Here is a 23,459-nt window from a genome sequence, read left to right on the forward strand (position 1 = left end):
TTTTAACCCAAAAGTATTGGGACAAAATGGCACCAAAGGATATTCAAAAGTATTGGGACATTAATAAGGAAAGATATATTTGTTGTGCAAATGTGGTTAGTGCAGTATCTACATATCCCCTTCCGTGTTTATATGCAGGAAATCTTACAAATATAAACACGGAAGGGGATATGTAGATACTGCTACAACTAGGGATCCTTTCATTTATATTTTCTCACCTTGGTATATATTTTCACTTTGGATGACACTCATACCCCATAGGGGGAACACACCTAATTTTGTGATTACTGGTGAGTTTGTTTAATTTGCTTATCCATGATTACTTGGCCTATTTCTCAGCCAAAAAATTTTTAGTAAGGTTTGATATTATTGGAGGTTTTATATATCAAAGTTATTTCTATTCAGTGTGAATCCTGGGATATTCTATTCTCTTTTATTGCACCCAGTAATTAGCATTAAGAGCAGCGCCATCCACGTTCTCATTCTACTCATCTATTGTAAAATTAGACCCTTAGGGGTACTAATTAGAGATAGGCAGCAGCTTTTACTCTGTCCTAAGCGCGGATTCATTCTTTTATAACAAAGTTATATCACGCTCACTGACAAGAACCTGTCTCCACTAATGGGGACATCTTGGTGGAGTCACCTGCCTAAGTTCCTAGGCATTTTCGTCGTCAGAAAAATGGCCGCCGCTCTGATCTCCGTTTGCTTTATTAGAGACAAGATTATAAACCGTGGTAGCTCGGAGCTGTCAGCGGACTGGTGACTACTTTCCCTTTCGGATAGTTTATATAGTTACAAAATTGGCAGAAACTCATCAGCGGTCACATGACAATGACAGTCAATAAAACCCACAGCCATTCCTCTCCACGTCTCTCTCAGACACAGGGGCCGGCCTTGGCAGCGGTAACGCCCATGGGAGGCGTGGTTGGTCGGCAGGCGGGATTTCTACTGTGCCTAGCTAAATCGAGAGGGGCGGAGACATTTTGAGCACGTGTTTACAGCTGCCTAATGATTTGCGGTGGTAGATGGTCTTGCATGTGTCTCTGCTGAGCACACACGGGACGATCTGATTGGTTGTATGGAGGTTGAAGTCTCATGCACGCTGTCAGGGTTGATGCTCCTAATTTAGAGGAACTATCCATCTTTTGGAACCAGAGCCCTCTGTACCACTTTCCTTCTCAGTCATCATTCTTTTGATTCTGACCTTTCCCATAAAAAAAGTTATAATAATAAGCAAAAAGTACTATTTAGGTACTAAAAGTGTTTTTGAAACCTAAAATCTTGTATAAAAAAAAATTTAAAAAGGCCCCATTGACACCTGTGCATCGCATTGCTGCACGGTTTTTATTTTTTTTTGCACAACACAAAAAGTTCCCGCACCTTTATTGGGTGCAGAGATTGGCACTTTTTTTTTTTTTTTTTTACAGGGTGTTTCAGCTCTTTTGTTTTGCAACAAAACACGTATTTGCTGGCTGCTTTTGTACTTACCACCGTGGGTGATGAGCTATCAGTGCCCACAAAGCTGGTGCAGGTTTAAAATCCCCCCTCTTCTTACTGCAGTGCTTCTAGGACAGGTCAGAGTTATTCTGATTGGTCAGCGCCAGCAAAGAGCAACGCTCTACTCCATCCTGGAAGTACTGCAAAAAGAAGTGGGAGAAGAGCATGAATATCAATTCATCACTTCCCGGGATCGCCACGCCATGCGTGGGCACTGACAGCTCTGCATCCACAGAGGCAAGTACAATGGGGACGGGGGCGGGGGCATAGGAACAAAGGAATAACCCCCTCAATCGGGACTTTGACAGACCACCCACTCAGAAATAGATAAAATATCATCTTTAACCGCTTGATATCCGCGCTATAGCCGAATGACGGCTACAGCGTGGACCTTAATTCCCGGGAGGCCGTCATATGACGGCCTCCCCTGTGCACGCGCCCTGCAGGGCGAGCACCGAGCGCGATGTGATCACCGAGTCACTGAGACTCGGCTGATCACCGATCCAAGTAAGGGGCCGGTCCCGGCCCCTTACCATGTGATCAACTGTCAGCCAATGACAGCTGATCACATGATCAAAACAAAAGCTCTGTGATCGTTTTTTTTTTCCTCCTCGCGCTGACAGTGCGAGGAGAAAAAAAAGCCGATCACCGGCTCGTTAGCAAGAGACATCGGTCCCGAAGAGGAGGAGGCAATAATGCCTCGATTGTGCCACAAGTACCCCCTGCCAGTGCCACCTGACACATTGCCACCTGACAGTGCCCACAGTGCCCACCCATGCCATGTATCAATGCCCATGAGTGCCAACTATCAATGCCCACAAGTGTCACCTATCAATGCCCACCAGTGGTGCCAATCAGTGACACCTAGCAGCAGTGCCGGGACAAGGTCACCCAGTGCGAACATACCAAATTGCGCCCTCCCCCCCCCCCCCCATTTACAGTGCAAGGGTTCAGTAGCAAGTGATGCAGAGCTCAGGAATGGAAAAAAAAAACATATTAAGGATTGTGGAAATAGGGTTCAGAAGACTGGTATAAAACCCAATATGTTATATATTGCAGTTTAACAATCATTAGATGTGGTGGCTGCATTAGTTTTATTTTAGGCTTTTCCCCTCTGTTTTCACCTGGCGATCTGGCCAGTGGCATATGTCCTGTATTAGAGTGCCCCCAATCTGGATAAAGGAGCACAGAAGGCACAGCTGATAGCAGCATAGTCAGTCTGGGAAGGAGGGTAGCATAGCTGCCAACTGTCCCGAATTTCCCGGGACATTCCCGGGACTTGGACGTCATTCCCGGATTTGTGGCGTCCCGGGAAATGTCCCGAAAAATTCGGTTCCGGTTTTTGAAACCGCCGCCGCCGCCGCCGCCGCCGCTAGAGGTCGGCGGCCGGCGGAGACATTGTCTCCGCCGGCCGCCATTTTGTTGGAGTTCAGGAAGACGGCTGGGGGGGGGGCTAGACTAAGCTTCTGCGTCGCCGCCCACCCCCTGCCCCGCTCCGCCTCGGCCCGCCCCGCTCCGCCTCGGCCTGCCTCGGCCCGCCCCGCCTCGGCCCGCTCCGCTCCGCCTCGCCCCGCCTCGGCCCGCCCCGCTCCGCCTCGCCCCGCCTACCCCCCGCCCCGCTGCCAGTCTGTTATGGAAAGGGGCGGGGGTTCTAGGTGGGGGGTGAGCGCGCGCACCGCTGTGGGACACCTGATGTGAGTGGGGGGGGGCACTGGGGACACCTGATGTGAGTGGGGGGGGGCATTGGGGACACCTGATGTGAGTGGGGGGGGGCACTGGGGACACCTGATGTGAGGGGGGGACACCTGATGTGAGGGGGGGGGCACTGGGGACACCTGATGTGAGGGGGGGGGCACTGGGGACACCTGATGTGAGGGGGGGACACCTGATGTGAGGGGGGGGGCACTGGGGACACCTGATGTGAGGGGGGGAGGGCACTGGGGACACCTGATGTGAGGGGGGGACACCTGATGTGAGTGGGGGGGCACTGGGGACACCTGATGTGAGTGGGGGACACCTGATGTGAGTGGGGGACACCTGATGTGAGTGGGGGGGGGCACTGGGGACACCTGATGTGAGGGGGGAGGGCACTGGGGACACCTGATGTGAGGGGGGGACACCTGATGTGAGTGGGGGGGGCACTGGGGACACCTGATGTGAGTGGGGGACACCTGATGTGAGTGGGGGGGGCACTGGGGACACCTGATGTGAGTGGGGGACACCTGATGTGAGTGGGGGACACCTGATGTGAGTGGGGGACACCTGATGTGAGTGGGGGGGGCACTGGGGACACCTGATGTGAGGGGGGGACACCTGATGTGAGTGGGGGGGGCACTGGGGACACCTGATGTGAGGGGGGGACACCTGATGTGAGGGGGGGGGGCAATGGGGACCTGATGTGAGGGGGGGGCACTGGGGACACCTGATGTGAGGCGGGGGCACTGGGGACACCTGATGTGAGGGGGAGCTCCGCCGGGGACTCCTGATGTGAGGGGGGGCTCCGCCGGGGACTCCTGATGTGAGGGGGGGCTCCGCCGGGGACTCCTGATGTGAGGGGGGGCTCCGCTGGGGACTTCTGATGTGAGGGGGGCTCCACTGGGGACTTCTGATGTGAGGGGGGCTCCGCCGGGGACTCCTGGTGTGAGGGGGGCTCCGCTGGGGACTCCTGGTGTGAGGGGGGCTCCGCTGGGGACTCCTGGTGTGAGGGGGGCTCCGCCGGGGACTCCTGGTGTGAGGGGGGCTCCGCTGGGGACTCCTGGTGTGAGGGGGGCTCCGCCGGGGACTCCTGGTGTGAGGGGGGGCTCCGCCGGGGACACCTGATGTGAGGGGGGCTCCGCTGGGGACTCCTGGTGTGAGGGGGGCTCCGCTGGGGACTCCTGGTGTGAGGGGGGCTCCGCCGGGGACTCCTGGTGTGAGGGGGGCTCCGCTGGGGACTCCTGGTGTGAGGGGGGCTCCGCCGGGGACTCCTGGTGTGAGGGGGGGCTCCGCCGGGGACACCTGATGTGAGGGGGGCTCCGCCGGGGACACCTGATGTGAGGGGGGCTCCGCCGGGGACTCCTGATGTGAGGGGGGCTCCGCTGGGGACTCTTGATGTGAGGGGGGCTCCGCTGGGGACTTCTGATGTGAGGGGGGCTCCGCCGGGGACTCCTGGTGTGAGGGGGGCTCCGCCGGGGACTCCTGGTGTGAGGGGGGCTCCGCTGGGGGCACCTGATGCAAGGACGGACTCTGCTCGGACATCTGAAGCAAGGACGGACGGCTGGTGGCAGGCGACGTGGCAGGTGACACGCTCAGGGATCCCACTGATTCTGCATTATGGTGAGTTGAATGATTTCATTTTATATTACAATGTAATAATAGAAATAATGCGCTTCAATCATCCTGACACCATAACAACCATGGTGCCGGGATGATTGAAGCATTAACACCAGGTGTTTGGAGTATCTTTATCTGCTGATTGTTAAACTTTCTAGAATACACATATTTTTATTGTGTAGGATCTGGGGCTGCTGTCCCGTCATTTCCCTCTCTCTCCCCCTCTCCCCCCCTCTCCATCCCTCATTCATTTCAGACTCTAACCACACCCTCTAGAGCCACGCCCATTTAAGCCACGCCCACAATTTCACGTAAACCACGCCCATTTTTCGGCGTGGTTTACGCGAAATTGTGGGCGTGGCTTAAATGGGCGTGGCTCTAGAGGGTGTGGTTAGAGTCTGAAATGAATGAGGGATGGAGAGGGGCACTTGTCTATTTTTGATAGGCCACGCCCGCTGGTGAATGCCCCGCCCCCTAATTATTGGACAGCTCCGCCTACAGCCACAAAAGTGTCCCACATTTTTTTTTTTACAATGTTGGCAACTATGGGTTTGGCGGCTTGACGAAAAAGGTGGCAGCCCTAGACCAGGCCTCACAGGGTTTCTCTTCCCTGACTGGGTTTTTGCTCCCCTGTGAGGACAGGCGGTGTTATATGTCCATTTTACATACAAGTGCCTAATGAATATTTATTTTGATTAAACAATAACGTTATAAACGACAAGCTCTGCGGTCTCCTCAACCAAGAAGATGGCCGCTCCCTCCCCGCACGTGGCGACACTTCTCCGCCCGCGCCGCTCTGGCCGGCCGGATGACGTCGCGCGCTTATCCAGGAAGAGGATTGTCTTTTCCAGTGTGCTTCCCTGACATCACTTCCGGTCTTCACAGCAGTCGGCTTCCAGGTACTGCGGAGACGGTGTTCGGGGTGCTCGGAGCTCCGATCGGCTGCAGGATGTCGCGCGGCTCCATAGAGATCCCTCTGCGGGATACGGACGAGGTGAGCGCCGTCCACTGCCTGACCCCCCTTCCTGTACCCGGCCATACCGGGAAACCCCCCCATATCTATCCACTGTGTAACCTCTGACCCCCTTCCTGTACCTGGCCATACCGGGGACCCCCCCTCCTAGCCCCCCCATATCTATCCACTACCAGATCTCTCACCCCCCCCCCCAATATCTATCCACTGTGTGACCTCTGACCCCCTTCTTCCTACCCCGCAATACCGGGGACCCCCCCCAAATATGCATCTACTACCAGATCTCTCACCCCCTCCCCAATATCTATCCACTGTCTGACCTCTGACCCCGTCCTCTGTCCGGCCATACAGGGGACCCCCCTCCCAACCCCCTATATCTATCCACTGTGACCTCTGACCCCGTTCCGGGACCCAGCCTCCCCATATCTATCCACTGTGTGACCTCTGACCCCCTTCCTCTACCCGGCTATACCGGGGACCCAGCCCCCCCAATATCTATCCACTGTGTGACCCCCTTCCTGTGTCCGGCCATATGGGGGACACCCCCATATCTATCCACTGTGTGACCTCTGACCCCCTTCCTGCATCCAGCCATACCGGGGACCCCCCTCCCACATGTATTCACTGTGTGACCTCTGACCCCCTTCTTCCTACCCCGCCATCCTGGGGACACCCCCTCCTAGCCCCCCCATATCTATCCACTGTGTGACCTCTGACCCCCTTCTTCCTACCCCGCAATACCGGGGACCCCCCTATATCCATCTACTACCAGATCTCTCACCCCCCCCCCCCCCCAATATCTATCCACTGTCTGACCCCCTTCCTGTGTCTGGCCATATGGGGGACCCCCCATATCTATCCACTGTGTGACCTCTGACCTCCTTCCTCTACCTGGGACCCCCCAGCCCCCCCATATCTATCCACTGTGTGACCTCTGACCCCCTTCCTGTGCCCGGCCAAACCCCAGATCCTTCTAAACCCAACACTAAAACATTACACAACGAAGCAGACCTGACCTTTCCTGACCACCAGTGGTGGCAGTAAGCTGGACCTTCATTTCTCTCTCTTTGTCTCTCTCTCTCTCTCCCAGGTCATCGAGCTCGACTTCGATCAGCTTCCGGAAGGAGATGAAGTTATCAGTATCCTGAAACAGGAGCACACCCAGCTACACATATGGATTGCCTTGGCGGTCAGTATTTTCAGACACTCTTCTGTTCTGCACCAGAGGAGCTTACACTCTAACCACTTCAGCCCTGGAAGGTTTTGCCCCCTCCGTGACCGGGCCATTTTTTTGCGATACGGCACTGAGTCCCTTTAACTGACTATTGCGCGGTCGTGCAACGCTGTACCCAAATAAAATTGATGTCATTTCTTTCCCGCATATAGATCTTTCTTTTGGTGGTATTTGATCACCTCTGCGGTTTTTATTTTTTGCGTTATTGAACAAAAACAAACAGAAAATTTTGAAGTAAAAACATAATTTTTTCCTATAATAAATATCCCCCCCAAAAATTTTAGAAACAAATTTCATCAGTTTAGGCCAATATAAATTCTTCTACATATTTTTGGTAAAAAAAAAATCACAATAAGCGTATATTGATTGGTTTACACAAAAGTTATAGCCTCTACAAAATAGGGAATAGATTTATGGTATTTTTATTATTTTTTTTTCTACCAGTAATCTGCGATTTTTAGCAGGACTGCGGCAGACAGATCGGACACCTTTGACATTTTTTTGGGACCAGTGTCATTTATACAGCGATCAGTGCTATAAAAAGGCACTGATTACTATGTAAATGTCACTTGCAGGGAAGGGGTTAACACTAGAGGGGCGATCAAGGGGTTAAATGTGTTCCCTCGGTGTGTGTTTCTAACTGTGGGGGCAGTGTAGTGACTGGAGGAGGAGACATATCGCTGTTCCTAATTAATATGAACACAAGATCTGTCTCTCCTCTCCTGTCAGAACGGGGATTTGTGTGTAAGCTCTCTGGCTCTCGTGCCCGTGACCGCGGGTGGCCAGCGGACATCGCGCCCGCCGGCCACGTGCAGCGGGCACACGCCCCCGACAGCGCACCTGTTTGGCTCTTAAAGGAGCCAACGTACAAGTATCACGATTTCGCGCAGGGGAGCCAACCTGCCGCCGTAAATGTACATGAGTCGGTAGGGAAGTGGTTAATGTGCCCACCACCGCCGCACTCTGTTATTGATATACATTTATATAGCTCTGACATATACCGCAGTGCTGTACAGGGACCACTGAGCCATTCACATTAGTCTCTGTACCAGAGGAGCTTGCACTCTAATGTCTTCCCACAGTCACACTGTTGTTGTTGTTGTTGTTGTTATTATTATACATTTATATAGCTCTGACATATACCTCAGTGCTGTACATTGAACACTGACCCAGTCACATCATTCTCTGTACCACAGGAGCTTACACTCTAATGTCTTCCAACAGTCACACTATTATTATTGTTGTTATTATACATTTATATAGCTCTGACATATACCGCAGTGCTGTACAGAGATCACTGAGCCAGTCACATCAGTCACTGTACCACAGGAGCTTGCACTCTAATGTCTTCCCACAGTCACACTATTATTGTTATTATTATTATAATGCATTTATATAGCTCTGACATATACTGCAGTGCTGTACAGAGAACACTGAGCCAGTCACATCAGTCTCTGTACCACAGGAGCTTACACTCTAATGCCCCCCCCCCCAGTCATACACTATTAATTTTATACATTAACATAGCTCTGACATATACCACAGTGCTGCATGCTAAACATCAAGCCAGTCACATCAGTGTCAGAGGAGCTTACACTCTGTCTCCCCCCACATTCAAACACTATTATACATTTTATATAGCTCTGACATTACCTGCAGTGCTGTACAGAGAATACTGAGCCAGTCACATCAGTCTCTGCACCAGAGGAACTTACACTCTAACGTCCCCCCCCACAGTCATACACTATTACTATACATTTATATAGCTCTGACATATACCGCAGTCCTGTACAGAGAACGCTGAACCAGTTGCATCAGTGTCTGTACCACTGGAGCTTGCGCTCTAAATGTGCCCCCCCCCCCCCCAAAGTCACACACTATTATTATTATTATACATTTATATAGCTCTGACATATACCGCAGTCCTGTACTGAGAACGCTGAACCAGTTGCATCAGTGTCTGTACCACTGGAGCTTGCGCTCTAAATGTGCCTCCCCCCCCCAAAGTCACACACTATTATTATTATTATTATTATTATACATTTATATAGCTCTGACTTATACTGCAGTGCTGTATAATAAACATTGAACCAGTCACATCAGTCTCAGTGTCAGAGCTTACGCTCCAATGTCCCCCCCCACAGTCAAACACTATTGTTTTACATTTATATAGCTCTGATATATACCACAGTGCTGTACAGAGAACACTGAGCCAGTCACATCAGTCTCTGTACCAGAGGAGCTTACACTCTAATGTGTGTCCCCCCCTCCCTCCACAGTCGCACACTGTTATACATTTATATAGCTCTGACGTATATCACAGTGCTTTACAGAGAGCACCGAGCCAGTCACATCACTGTCTGCACCGGAGGAGCTTACACTCTAATGTCCCAGCCACTGATGGACCAGTTTAAGTGTATTCTGTAATAATGGTTCTCTTTCCCTCCAGTTGGAATATTACAAGCAAGGAAAGACGGAGGACTTTGTGAAGCTGCTGGAAGCGGCTCGCATAGATGGCAACTTGGACTACAGGGACCACGAGAAAGACCAGATGACTTGTCTGGACACTTTGGCGGCCTACTATGTCCAACAGGCCCGCAAGGAGAAGAACAAAGACGGCAAGAAGGAGCTGATCACACAGGCCACCTTGCTGTATACGATGGCCGACAAGATCATCATGTACGACCAGGTGAGTGGCTTTGTCTCTGATGTCTTCACAGATGTGTATGGTTATTTATCCCCATGGGGGGGGGGTCAGCAGGTTCTATGGTCACAGTGGAAGAAAGGGACGTCACTATCCCTGTGTAAGCTCTGATGTAGTGTTTTCACAGGGTTAGGGCTTGGTGTTTCTGCAGGCAATTAGACTGGCAAGGGATCATAGAGAAGGCAAGTGTATATGAGTAATGGTTGCCATGTCAAGAGGACCTGTCCCTCTCTATATCCTGAGTTGTCAAAGTGACATATTCAATTTAACTCCCACAATTTTGATCTAAGAGAAGGTAGAATAAAACCCTTTGGGGATATCTATATTGTAGTTTAGCTGTATATAATCCCATATATTAGGTGGTGAGTATAAAAGCATGCTCTTTGTTTATCTACATGGAGAAGTAGCTTGTTCCATTGGTCACTTAGGAAGGGAGCTGCAGAGGCAACACTAGGAATGTTCTCTTCTTCACATTATTATGAATCTATTTTCCCCTCCAGAACCACTTGCTGGGAAGAGCCTGCTTCTGTCTCCTGGAGGGAGATAAGATGGACCAGGCCGATGCCCAGTTTCACTTTGTGCTTAACCAGTCTCCAAACAACATCCCGGCCTTGCTCGGTAAGTAATCAGGGTGACTGTTGTATTTGTACATGACGGTGTGTTCTGCAATTCAGTTTTTTCATTGAAAAAAAAAAAAAATTCTTGCAGGAAAAGCTTGTATCTCGTTCAACAAGAAAGACTACAGAGGGGCCCTTGCCTACTATAAGAAAGCCCTACGCACCAACCCTGGGTGTCCAGGTGAGTGGAGTATTATATGTTATCTGCTGCTGACAGCTTCTAGCATCTCCTTCCTCTCTATTGTCCACCAATTTTGTTCCAGTTGTACCATTTTATATAACAATGTGCTATGGGTGAAAAATATTCATTGCAACACCACCCTCCTCTGCACTATGTGGCCTTCTGTCACCTCTGACCTTCCAGTATCTACTTAATGCCTCAGTTCTCTCCCCGCCCTGTGATCTCTGACCCCTGAGTTCTCTCCCCGCCCTGTGATCTCTGACCCCTGAGTTCTCTCCCCGCCCTGTGATCTCTGACCCCTGAGTTCTCTCCCCGCCCTGTGATCTCTGACCCCTGAGTTCTCTCCCCGCCCTGTGATCTCTGACCCCTGAGTTCTCTCCCCGCCCTGTGATCTCTGACCCCTGAGTTCTCTCCCCGCCCTGTGATCTCTGACCCCTGAGTTCTCTCCCCGCCCTGTGATCTCTGACCCCTGAGTTCTCTCCCCGCCCTGTGATCACTGACCCCTCGGTTCTCTCCCCCGCCCTGTGATCTCTGTCCCCTCGGTTCTCTCCCCGCCCTGTGATCTCTGTCCCCTCGGTTCTCTCCCCGCCCTGTGATCTCTGTCCCCTCAGTTCTCTCCCCGCCCTGTGATCTCTGACCCCTCAGTTCTCTCCCCGCCCTGTGATCTCTGTCCCCTCGGTTCTCTCCCCGCCCTGTGATCTCTGACCCCTGAGTTCTCTCCCCGCCCTGTGATCTCTGACCCCTGAGTTCTCTCCCCGCCCTGTGATCTCTGACCCCTGAGTTCTCTCCCCGCCCTGTGATCTCTGACCCCTGAGTTCTCTCCCCGCCCTGTGGTCTCTGACCCCTGAGTTCTCTCCCCGCCCTGTGGTCTCTGACCCCTGAGTTCTCTCCCCGCCCTGTGGTCTCTGACCCCTGAGTTCTCTCCCCGCCCTGTGGTCTCTGACCCCTGAGTTCTCTCCCCGCCCTGTGGTCTCTGACCCCTGAGTTCTCTCCCCGCCCTGTGATCACTGACCCCTCAGTTCTCTCCCCGCCCTGTGACCTCTGACCCCTGAGTTCTCTCCCCGCCGCGTGACCTCTGACCCATCAGTTCTCTCCCCGCCGCGTGACCTCTGACCCATCAGTTCTCTCCCCGCCGCGTGCTTGCTTTGAGCCTCACCAATCTTTTGTTATTAGTTTGTAGTTTCTCAGGTTTTAGACTGAAAATAAAAATCTTTTTACAGATTTTCCCCATCTTGTGTAAAGTGTATTTGTCTGATATGAATATCGCGTTTTGTGTCCTGCAGCCGGAGTCCGCTTAGGAATGGGCCACTGTTTTGTAAAACTGAACAAGCTTGACAAGGCTCGTCTCGCCTTTGGTAGAGCTCTGGATCTGAACCCGAAATGCGTTGGAGCCCTCGTGGGCTTAGCTGTCCTTGAGCTGAACAACAAAGAGGTAAACGGCGATGTTAGCTGTTTTTTTTTTTTTTTTTTTTTTCGTAAAGTATAAGAATCCTTATATGTGTCATATTTAACACTTTTTTGTTTTGCTGCCAGGTCCGTACAGCAGGGGGGTATCACACACAATCCGGTGGCTGCATCCACTGGGATTGTGTGTGAAACTGACAGGCAGACTCCTGCCTGTCGGGTGACAGCATTCAGGCTGGAAAAGCTCCCGCCAGATTGCTCACACACGCCCCCAGTACCGGTGCCCCGCCATGCTTTCCGGGCTCTGCTAGGCCATCTGGGGGCCAGGAGCTACATTACAGGTGCTGGAGGGGAAGGAGACGAGCGGACACACATCTGCTCTCCTCCCCTTCTTGTTGTGACCCAGAAACCGACATCTATGACGTCACTTCCGAGGTCAGCCTCACCGTATCCCTGGCTAGCTCAGCCAGGAAGTAATGTTTTGCAATGCGATCTGCTTTGCAAAACATTCATTGGAGCCCAGAGGAGACCTTGAGGGTCCTGTAGACCCTTGTCATGCGACTGTACGACTTGTCATGTGACTTTGCCGTCCCAAGTCGCAGGACAAGTGTGAAAGGAGCCTAAAGAGAACCTGTCGCCTAAAAATCATCACATAGGGGACTTTGTCTCCTATGTGATGAGAAAAATTCTTTATTTCTTTATTTTTGCAAAAAAATAAAGTTACACCCAAGAGCATAACATTTTTTTTAAAGGCCTCCCACCCCAACATATACGCACATTTGAACGTAAACGCATGCGTCCGGGGCGCCTACTCGTGAAAGCTTAGATTGTGATGCACATGTTACATATCGCCAAGCACGCCAGAGTGAGCGCAATAATTCTAACACAAGACCACCTCCGTAACACTAAACTGATACCTATAGGGGCCTTTTAAAGAGTCGCCTATAGAAAATATAGGGTACTGAAGTTTGTCGCCATTTCACGGGTGCACACAAGTTTAAGGTTTGTCTTGTTGGGTATCGATTTACTCGGTTCAACCTCGTCTTTTATATTTTACCAAAATGTGGGTAGTTTTATTGGGTTTGTTTGCACTTTAGTGGTGTTTTGCATTAATAACGTGTGACACAAAGTGGAACTACAATTATTTTATTCTCTAGGGTGTCTGCTTTCAGAAAATGTTTGTGGGTTTTGTGTAATCTTCAGGCCTAAAATTATTTTTTTAAACGTGTGCAAAAAAAAAAAAAAAAAAAAAACACAGAAACGTCTCTGGCAGCAAAAGGGTTAATCTAATTAGGAGCACATAAACCAGGCAGCAAGAAAGCAAACTCGTCTAGTCCGTGTTTTTATGTTTCTGTTGTTGCTCTGTGTGCTAAAATTTGTAGTTTATTTACCTTCTATATTCCCGCAGGCCGATTCCATTAAAAACGGTGTACAACTACTGTCCAAAGCGTACACCATCGACCCAAGTAACCCCATGGTGCTCAACCACCTTGCCAACCATTTCTTCTTCAAAAAGGTGAGACGCTTAGAGCTTATTAATCTTTACTGGTAAATCATGTTGCTCAAATATCTTACTAACAGCCCAAAAGTGATTGTAAAGGCGGAAGGTTTTTTTTTTTTTTTTTTTTATCTTAATGCATTCAGATAAAAAAAACTGTGTGCAGCAGCCCCCCTAATGCTTACCTGAGCCCATTTCTATCCAGTGATGTTGCAGGAGAGACTCGGCTGCCCGGGACTCTCCCTCCTCATTGGCTGCTCCTGCTGTCAATCAAAGTCAGTGAGCGAATGAGGAGAGAGAGGGGGGCGGGGCCTAGCCACGGCTCCGTGTCTGAATGGACACACAGAGCTGCAGCTCTGCATAGGAAGCTGCTTGCTGTAGGAGCACTCATCAGGAGGGAGGGGCCAGGAGAGCAGAAGAGGGACCCGAGAAGAAGAGGATTGGGGCTGCTCTGTTCAAGACCACTGCAACAGAGCAGGTAAGTATAACAAGACATTACAATCTCTTTAACAAGTTGTATTTTCTTTATCTGTGAGCCGTCATCAATCGGTAGGCTTTGGAGAACGTTATTAATAATTTCTGAATGGGTGGGATGATTATGGTTGCCTACGTTGTACAGAGGTGTGATAGATTAAAAGAGAAGTAAAGAATTGTATTTTTTTTTTTCCCCAATCGTACTTGCCTAGGTGGATGCTGTATCTGTCCCCCTGGCGCCTCTACACTGAGAACCGAGCGATCGATCACTCAGTTCTGTCTTCTCACCGAGCAGAGGGATGCAGACTGTCAGTCACCGGCTCTCTGCTCTTCTCCCACCTCGCTCACTGGTGTGCTGAGCTGCGGAGCTGGCGGAGTGGCCGTCTCAGGCTCTCATTGGCTCGCTGAGAGGCTGAGACGGGTGTCAGTCCAGGCACCTGGCGGATCCAGACTCCATGGTCGGGATGACACGGTGCCTGGACTGAAATTGGTGACGTCAGCAGAGAGCGGATTGAGTCAAATGGGTCACAGAGGTGAACGAATTGCACTCCTGTGGTCCATAGGAAAAATACAGCCAAACGAGCTTTGGCTGGACTTCTCCCTTTTAAACTTTACGGTACACTCCACATACAAGCTGTTTGCAATTCCTCTGTTTTTCTCAATATCCAGCAAGCTTTATTGCAGGTCGTGCAAACTCAGAAAGCCAGACTGTGGCATGTCCGATCACTGTGACCTAGGAAATGTGCGCCGCTCAGGCTCAGTTGCAGCCGCTGCTTGAGTGCTGACGGGATGGAACCCGCCCTGGCTCCTGTAAGGCTTCAGAGAACAATGGGGTGGCCCCTAAAAGTCGCACATCTAGGTGTCCTGGAGTGGTGAGTAGAGTGGTAAACTCAGCCTGGACTCCAACGAGGCCACTCCCCAACGCGTTTCACTCCGCCCCCTGGGGCTTAGTCATGGGGAACTGCCCAGACTCTCTCCTACTGCTACTACTTCTGTGACGTGTTTCTCCCCAGTATTGGCTTAGTCGTGAACCTTTACGACTAAGCCCTTATTAGGGGGGGAAACCCATCAAAGGAAGTAGGAGTGGGTCTGGCAATGAGTGATGTGCCAGTCAAGCTTGGTGAGTTTTCTCCACTTGCAATAAAGCTTGTTGGATATTAAATATTTGTATCTGAATACTGCGGGGTCTCAGTAAGGTATACACCTGCTTCCGGTGGATGATCTGTAAGACCACCTGGAGCAGTAGGATCTTTATGTACGTTTATAGCATACTTCATGGTTATAGGTCAGGTAAGTGTCAGGAAGACAGGCAAGGGGGGGAGAATTTTCATGGCCCAGTCTTTTGACTTTTTCTATTATTTTCTGTTATATTCTGCCTGAGATACTCTCAGGTACTTTCAGGCTGCTCTCAGCTCCTCCCTAGAATTTGCCTATAGACTCCCCTGTCCCAGACACTTTCTTTTTTTTCTTTCCCTTTTTTGCAATGAGCTGTAATTTTAAAGTGGAACTTTTAATTTTTAAAATAAATAAGTACATATACACACACAGGCTTTTTAGTACAGAAGAGACACATGTTTCAGTGTACAATTTTGGCATCTGCTAAGATGATTGAACCACTGCACATACAGCCCTGGGGTGGGGGTTGGTATGGTTCTGCTTTAAAGTGATTCTAAAGGCAGAATGCCTTTTATGCATAAAGATAAAAAAAACCTGTGTGCAGCAGCCCCCCTAATACTCCCTCTTGATTGGCTGAGACACAGCAGCGGTGCCACTGCTCTCAAAGTCAGTTAGCCAATCAGGAGAGAGAGAGGGGGCATGAATGGACACACCAGAGCTGTAGCTCAGCTTGGGTGCCCCTATAGCAAGCTGCTTGCTGGGGGGGGGGGCACTGGACAGGAGGGAGGGGCCAAGAGAGAGAGCCGGCTTGGGACCCGAGTAGAGGAGGATCTGGACTGCTCTGTGCAAAACCATTACACAGAGAAGGTAAGTATGACGTGTTTGTTTAAAAGAAAAAAAAAACTTCTTTGATATCGCTTTAAGCATGATTTATGAGAACTGGTTGAGTTTGGCACATTACTAATTGGTTTCTTCATGCAGGATTACAGCAAAGTGCAGCACTTGGCCCTCCATGCGTTTCATAACACAGAAGTTGAAGCTATGCAAGCTGAGAGCTGCTACCAGCTGGCCAGGTCATTCCATGTACAGGTAAGGTGGTGAGGTTTATGGAAACGGGAAGATGAATGTTTTAAATTGTGTGCACTAGGATATTATTGGAGTTTCATTGGACCCCAGAGTTCTCCTACCCCCCCCCCCCAGTGAACGAATCTAGAGAAGGGGAGAAATCCTTTTTTTTATGTCCTTTAACCACTTCAGCCCTGTACGAATTTACCACCTTCCTGACCAGAGCACTTTTTTTTTGCGATACCGCACTGCGTCGCTTTAACTGACAATTGCGCGGTCGTGCGACGTGTCTCCCAAACAAAATTGACGTCCTTTTTTCCCCACAAATAGACCTTTCTTTTGGTGGTATTTGATCACCCCTGCAGATTTTATTTTTTGCGCTATAAACAAAAGAAGAGCGACAATTTTGAAAAAAACACATTGTTTTTTGCATTAATAACTATCCCCCAAAAATATATAAAAAAAAAACAATTTTTTTCCTCAGTTTAGGCCGATACGTATTCTACATATTTTTGGTAAAACAAATCGCAATAAGCGATTATTGATCGGTTTGCGCAAAAGTTATAGCGTTTACAAAATAGGGGATAGTTTTGTGACATTTTTATTATTTTTTTTTTTTTAAATGGCGGCGATCAGCGATTTTTATGGTGACTGCGACATTATGGCGGACACATCGGACATTTTTGGGACCATTGTCGTTTATACAGCAATCAGTGCTATACAAATGCAATGATTCCTGTGTAAATGACACAGGCAGTGAAGGGGTTAACCACTAGGGGGCGGGGAGGGGTTAAGTATATCCTAAGGAATGTTTCTAACTGTGAGGGGGTTGGGCTGTGTGTGGCACGTCACTGATCTCTGCTCCGATTACAGGGAGCAGAGATCCGTGACACTGTCACTAGGCAGAACGGGGAGATGCTTGTTTACATTAGCATCTCCCCGTTCTTCAGCCCCGGAAGGATTTACCCCCTTAAAGTGGTTCTAAAGGTTCAGTTTTAAAAAAAAACAAACATGTCATACTTACCTCCTCTGTGCAGTTGGTTTTGCACAGAGTGGCCCTGATCCTCCCTCTTCTTGGGGGTCCCTCAGCGGCGCTCCTGGCTCCTCCTCTTCTTGGGGGTCTCTCAGCGGCGCTCCTGGCTCCTCCTCTTCTCGAGTGCCCTGTCGGAGAAGCGCTCTCCTTCGGGGACACCCAAGCGGGCGCGCTCCCGAGTCCTGCTTCTGCGTCTATTCACATAGAAAGCAGGACTCTGCTCTGGCGCCCGCTTTATTGGATTTGGGAGCCAATGGCTGCGCTGCTATAGATCTATCCAATCAGGACACGAGACACCGGCCGGAGCTGGAGTGCTCGTTCTAGGCGTGGAAATACATAGAGACATAGAGTCTGCTGGAGCGGCAGGCGCCCACAATGCACAGACCAACGTTCAGGTACGTCAGTTTGCACCGCCTTGCCGCGGTATATATGCGGAAGGCGGTCCGACCTGGTTAATGCCCCACCAGCTTTATTGCAGTAGTGCAAATTCACATAGCCAGACAGGAGCACATGCCAGACCCTCTCCTACTCTTTCTATGCATTTCTCCCCAATAAGGGCTTTTTGACTAAGGGAAAAGACTAGGAGAGGGTCTGGCAAGTGAGAATTGTGTCAGTCTGGCTTTGTGAGTTTGCACTGCTTGCAAATAAAGCTTGTTGAATATAATAAAAAAAGCAGCAGATTTTATCTTGCTATCGAAGCGCCCGTTTTTCTCCTGTGCGCTCTCATTTCTAATCGCACTTGTGTTGTCTCTCTTATTTAGGAGGACTACGACCAGGCATTTCAGTACTACTATCAGGCCACGCAGTTTGCAGCAGCCTCTTTTGTCCTGCCATTCTTCGGCTTGGGCCAGATGTACATTTACAGAGGGGATAAGGAGAACGCGGCGCAATGCTTTGAAAAAGTCCTGAAGGCCTATCCCAATAACTACGAGACCATGAAGATTCTGGGCTCCCTGTACGCCGGCTCCGATGACCAGGAGAAACGGGACACGGCAAAGGTTTGTCTGAGCGACGCCTCGCTCTGTAATCTCTACATTATGATAAATGCAGAGTTTTGTATGAATAATGACATCTCTTGTGTGGTCACAGAGTCACCTGAAGAAGGTCACCGAGCAGTACCCAGACGATGTGGAGGCGTGGATTGAGCTTGCACAGATTTTGGAGCAGACGGATATACAGGTGAGGATGGGTTCTCTTTGTTCCTATTGATCCTCCGGTGTGGAGTTTTTGGATGTGAAACAAACCATTTTTGTATTTATAGAATGCCTTGTCTGCGTACGGGACGGCTACCAGGATTCTGCAGGAGAAGGTGCAAGCCGACGTCCCTCCAGAAATTCTGAATAATGTGGGCGCTCTTCATTTTCGCCTGGGAAACCTGGGTGAAGCTAAGGTATTGTCATGTGATTTTCTTATTTTTTTTTTTCACTTATAACGATAAATACAGTTAAAGCGGATTTCCACCCAAAAGTGGAATTTCCGCTTTAAGCACTCCTTGACCCCCTACATGCCACATTTTGCATTTCATTTTTTGGGGGGGGGACCTTGTTTTGCGAGGGACTTCCTGTCCCACTTCCTGCTTCCGTCTCTAGGCGACTCCTCCTCTGCCCCTAGGCGGCCCCTCCCTCTCTGCAATCTTCTGGGACACGTCACAGGTCTCAGAAGATTGCCTGACCAGTGCACACACCCCAGCCTTGAAGCCATAAGCTGTCACGGTGGGGTGCCCACAGTTGCTATGACGGTGCCGCGGAGAGGAGGGGAGAGGAGCGAGGCTCCATGCGACCACATCGCTGGACTGTGGGACTGATGAGTGTCTGTTTATTAAAAGTCAGCAGCTACACTTTTTTTTTTTTTTTTTTTTTTTTGTAGCTGCTGACTTTCAATAAACTAAATAACAAGTGGAACTCCGCTTTTAAAGTGGAACGTCACTCTCTCAATCAACAGTAATCCTTATGCTGCTAGCATTAGGAAATGGTTACGAAAGTATATTTTTATTTACTTGTGTTAAAGAGGAACTTCAGTCTGTTCACGTAATTTGTAATAAAAACTTTGCCATTCTGAAGCTTCCCTCCAACCACTTTGCATATTATTTTATATATGCTGTGATTCTGTACTTGCCAAATATGCTGCAGAAATCTCCCTCCACTGAGTCTGGCTGCAGCCATTTTAACTGTGGGCAGCTGAGGCTGCTGCCTGTTCACTTCCTGGATTTACACAGACACACAGAGGCACACCTCCAGCTCTGCAGCTCTCATTGGCCCTGTTATGACTCATCCCCCCTTCCCTTCCTGGCAAACTTTCACGAGAGTGAGAGAGAGCTGTGCATGATGTGAGAAGCCTAGGCTAATGACCAGACAAACAGGAAGTGGGCTGTATAAGGGATTTACTGGCAGATAAAAATGTTTTACTATCCAAAGTTAAAACAACAACAAGGGCAGAAGATTTAATAGATGGAAAGATGAAATAATTACTGAAGGTCCACTTAAAAAATAAAAAAAAAAGTTTAATTTCTTTAGTTCCTGGTCTCCATGCCTAGGCAATATGATATCATACATCTCAGGAGTCTTCTATAGGGGAGGTGGGCGGCTTTCTCAGCTTAGCACACCCACTCCCGCTTGCATGCCTGAGCTAAGGGCAGGTGGATTGAATGAATTCATTCCTGAACTAAGGGCAGGTGGATTCCAGGAAGTACATGCTACATGAATCATCTGCCCTTACTCAAGATGGCCAGGGCCAGAAAATGCTAGTGGGGTGTTTTTCACAGCGATTTATCAACAAAAAAAAACATGGAGACATGGATGGATGGGGGAGTTTGTTTTTAATTTTGAAAATTAAAATACGTTTTGGGTTTGTGGTCCTCGGATGAAGTGCAGTTCTACTATGAAGCCTTTAAATGTTCCCATTTAAAATTGATAGTTAAAGGGGCTGTGAAGTTTAAAAATGTTTTACCTTAATGCATTCCTTGCATTAAGGTAAAAAATGTTTAGGTGTCGGCATCACCTCCTCAGCCCCCCTTTACTTACCTGGGACCCCTTTTCGATCCAGCGCCGTGCATGTCCGCAGATCGTTTCCCCCCTCACTTCCAGGTCTCGCTGGCTTTGCCGGGGCATCGGGGGTTATAACTGCGGCAGCTGGTGGGCAACTTGTTAATCTCCTACACTGTGTAAGTTTTTTTTTTTTTTTATTAAACGATGCCTGTAAATACCTTACCGCAGATCTCTTCTGGCCGGTCACATGACCTCCGGCCGCTCTATTCCTCCAATCAATGGGCTACAGCGGGAGGGGCCGAGATCCCCTCTGACGTCAGCCGGGGAGGTCACGTGACCGCTATGCTGGCCACCCAGCCCCTCCCGCTGTAGCCCTTAGTTGGGGCGGAGGAGAGCGGCCGGAGGTCACGTGACCGGCCAGAAGAGATCAAAGATAAGGCATTGTTTAAAAAAAAAAAATGTACACAGTGTAGGAGAGATTAATAGAACAGAGGAGGTGGCTGTAATGTTTTTTTTTTTTACTTTTACTGCCTGGTACTAATAGCGGCAGGAGAGGGGGAGGGGGGGGGGACAAACACAGGAGCTGACAGGCAGGGAGGGAGGGGGAGGGCAGCGGATGATGGAGGCACGTAAACTGACCACGGTGATCAAAGAAAGTTCCTGACGTGAAGCCAGTGAAAGCTGCCGATTTGCCATAACACATCTCATCTCGTAGGTGGGGGTTCAAGGTGTTGCAGGTGGTGAATGATCAGAGAAGGAGAACAATTTCATTTATTTGGCTTTCATAGAAAGCAAATTGAATAGGACTGAGATTACTTGTGTAAATATCTTGACATATATATATATAAGCTGTCATCAGTAATAATTTGGTTAGTAATTCGTAGTACTGTTTTGCAGAAATATTTCATGGCGTCCTTGGACCGCGCCAAAGCAGAAGCCGAACACGATGAACATTATTACAGCGCCATTTCCGTCACCACGACCTACAACTTGGCCAGGTTGTTTGAGGCTCTGTGTGAATTTCACGAATCTGAGAAACTCTATAAGAACATTCTGAGAGAACATCCAAACTATGTGGACTGTAAGTGGTGGCCTAAAAATGTTACGTAAATTCCTAAATATTACTTTATGCCAAACCTGAACAGATACGGATGTAAAGATAGCAGCACATCCAACATGTAAGCAAAGGGTAAACTCCAAGCAGGTGTCTTCAAGAAAGTCGCAGCGTTGAGGAGGAAGATGAATAGCGTAAGAAGGGAGAGATAGAAAGTCTTTGAGCAAGTTAACTGGCATGTGCAATGATTGTAGTGCCTAAAATCTTTATCGGGGCCCCCACCTCATCTTGTTCTTGCCAGGCCCAGCTTTAGAGAATAGAGGGATGAGGGCACTTCTGTAAAAGTTACTCCTCCAGTACTAACAGTAAACTTCTAATCGATATAAGCAGCAACAAATGGTGGTAGAAACGTCACTTGTAGCAGCACTTCAGAGAAGAGAAGCGACTTTAATTTAAAAAAAACTGAAACAGAGGGCGGTCCTAAGTGCAGCATTCGATAATGTTTAAGGCTCAGGTGACACCTAAACCTGCCGTGGATCGCACAGCAACGCTGTCCGTCCCTGTTCTCCGTTTCAGGGCAAAATCTTTCCCTTAATTCGGCCCTAAAACTGAGGCAAAGACGCACAGTGTTTCTGTGCAGTGCCCTCCGCAGCCGCCCTGGAGACATGTGACCCGCCTCCATAGAGAGCCGGTCACATTCTCCTGCTATGCAAATCGGATGCGGAGAAACCCACATCCAATTCGAATAGGTGTGAACCCGGCCTAAGCACAATGGTTAAAAACACGTACAAGGTCCAAGATAAAAGTGGGCATGTCAGCAAGTAACGTCTTTGTTTAGTCTTGCGCCTTTAGGGGTAGAAAAGCCAGCAGCTTTATCCAAGGAGGGGAAGTGAGAAGGGAAGATGGCCAGATGGCTGCCTGGCTTCCGGAACCATGCTGGACCGCATGGAACTGGAAGTGACGTCAGGCGGAGGATGGTCTTATGGAGACACAGAGCAGGGCTCAGGAGCGAGCGCGCACGAGTGCCCCTATAGCAAGAGGCTTGCTATGGGGCATTCGGTGGGGGAGGGGCAGAAGTGTGGGTGGGGGACCCTAAAAGAGAAGGATCAGGGCTGCTTTGTGCAAAACGATTACACAGCAGGTAAGTATGTTTGTTATAAAGAAAGAAAAAATTCTGAGCTTTTCATTATGCTCAAAACCATCCAACTACCACTCCATGCAACCCTGCATTTTTCTTTACTCTTTAAAAAAGAAAGTGCAGATACTAAATATTTGGTCAGAATCTTCAGTTACGTGATCCCCGCAATCATTCTTTAGTTTGGGAGTCAAAAAAAGGGAGGAGTTAAATGGCAGCCTCACATCATGAAGCAGTGTTAGTTGGGTTCATTATTCAGTTGAATGCAAAAAACTTGACAGCTATGAAAGTACCGCATAAATATATTCTGTATATATGATAAAACCAAAAATTACCTTTTACAAACCCTTTTAATGTATCGACCCCCAAAGGATTATCCAAGAGATTAGAGGTTGACGGGTTTCGCCTTATTTGCTTCCTCAGGAGCTTGTATTTACATTTTTTTTTTTAAATCTATTTGTACCAGTAAAGTCCAATCACGATTTTTGGTTTTAGCATACATTATTCAGTTGTCTCTAGCATTGTGATCAGTGGTTAGGTGGGCAGGCGGCATTGGTCCTGGGTGTTATCGGTTTCTGTAAGTCACACAGCTGTCTAGAATGTTGCTAGGAACAATCAAGAGAAATGTTAAGTATTAGATGGCCTACATTAGCATGCAGACTGCATGGAGATAATACCACCTGTAGTACACACCATGGGGGGGGGTGTCCCTGACCGTGCAGGGATGGGGCTAGGAGGTGATACTGGACGTTCAACCCCCAGGCATCACAGCAGCAAGTGAAAGAGACAGGAGAAAAGATACCTGCAACAATGGGACTAGCAGGGGCAAGCAAAAATAACCACAATTTCAAATGAGGTCGGAGTTTAGCTTTAGGAATGACTGATGGGAGAAGAATGGGGTAAAAGTCGATCAAGTCCAAAAAACTTTTTTTGTTTTGCGTCTATGCGTTCTTCAGCTAAACAAGATTTTTAATATCCATCAGGTTACTTGCGTCTTGGCGCAATGGCCCGAGACAAAGGAAACTTCTATGAGGCATCGGACTGGTTTAAAGAAGCCTTGCAGATTAATCAGGTAATCTGAAATTCCTGGACAGGGATTGGGCATAGCGCGTGATCTGTAAAGTGACTGAATTCCATGTTTTCTGGGTTTCCAGGATCATCCTGACGCCTGGTCT

At 49.1% G+C, this 23,459-nt stretch overlaps 1 protein-coding gene across 1 annotated transcript; it reads left to right on the plus strand.

The window, feature by feature from the left end:
- Window positions 1–5,656: 5,656 nt before the first annotated feature.
- LOC141124018 (RNA polymerase-associated protein CTR9 homolog) lies at window positions 5,657–23,459 on the plus strand (the record flags this gene model as incomplete). Its single annotated transcript, XM_073612088.1, is given in 14 exon segments — window positions 5,657–5,806; window positions 6,876–6,974; window positions 9,469–9,708; window positions 10,224–10,341; window positions 10,432–10,521; window positions 11,805–11,953; window positions 13,334–13,441; window positions 15,995–16,102; window positions 17,873–18,109; window positions 18,201–18,290; window positions 18,373–18,501; window positions 20,993–21,176; window positions 23,268–23,356; window positions 23,439–23,459. Coding segments are annotated over 14 exon segments (1,707 nt in total), but the record flags the coding sequence as incomplete, so codon positions are not given.

Source organism: Aquarana catesbeiana, unplaced genomic scaffold (genome assembly GCF_042186555.1).
Source record: "Aquarana catesbeiana isolate 2022-GZ unplaced genomic scaffold, ASM4218655v1 unanchor9, whole genome shotgun sequence".
Lineage (NCBI taxonomy): Eukaryota > Metazoa > Chordata > Amphibia > Anura > Ranidae > Aquarana > Aquarana catesbeiana.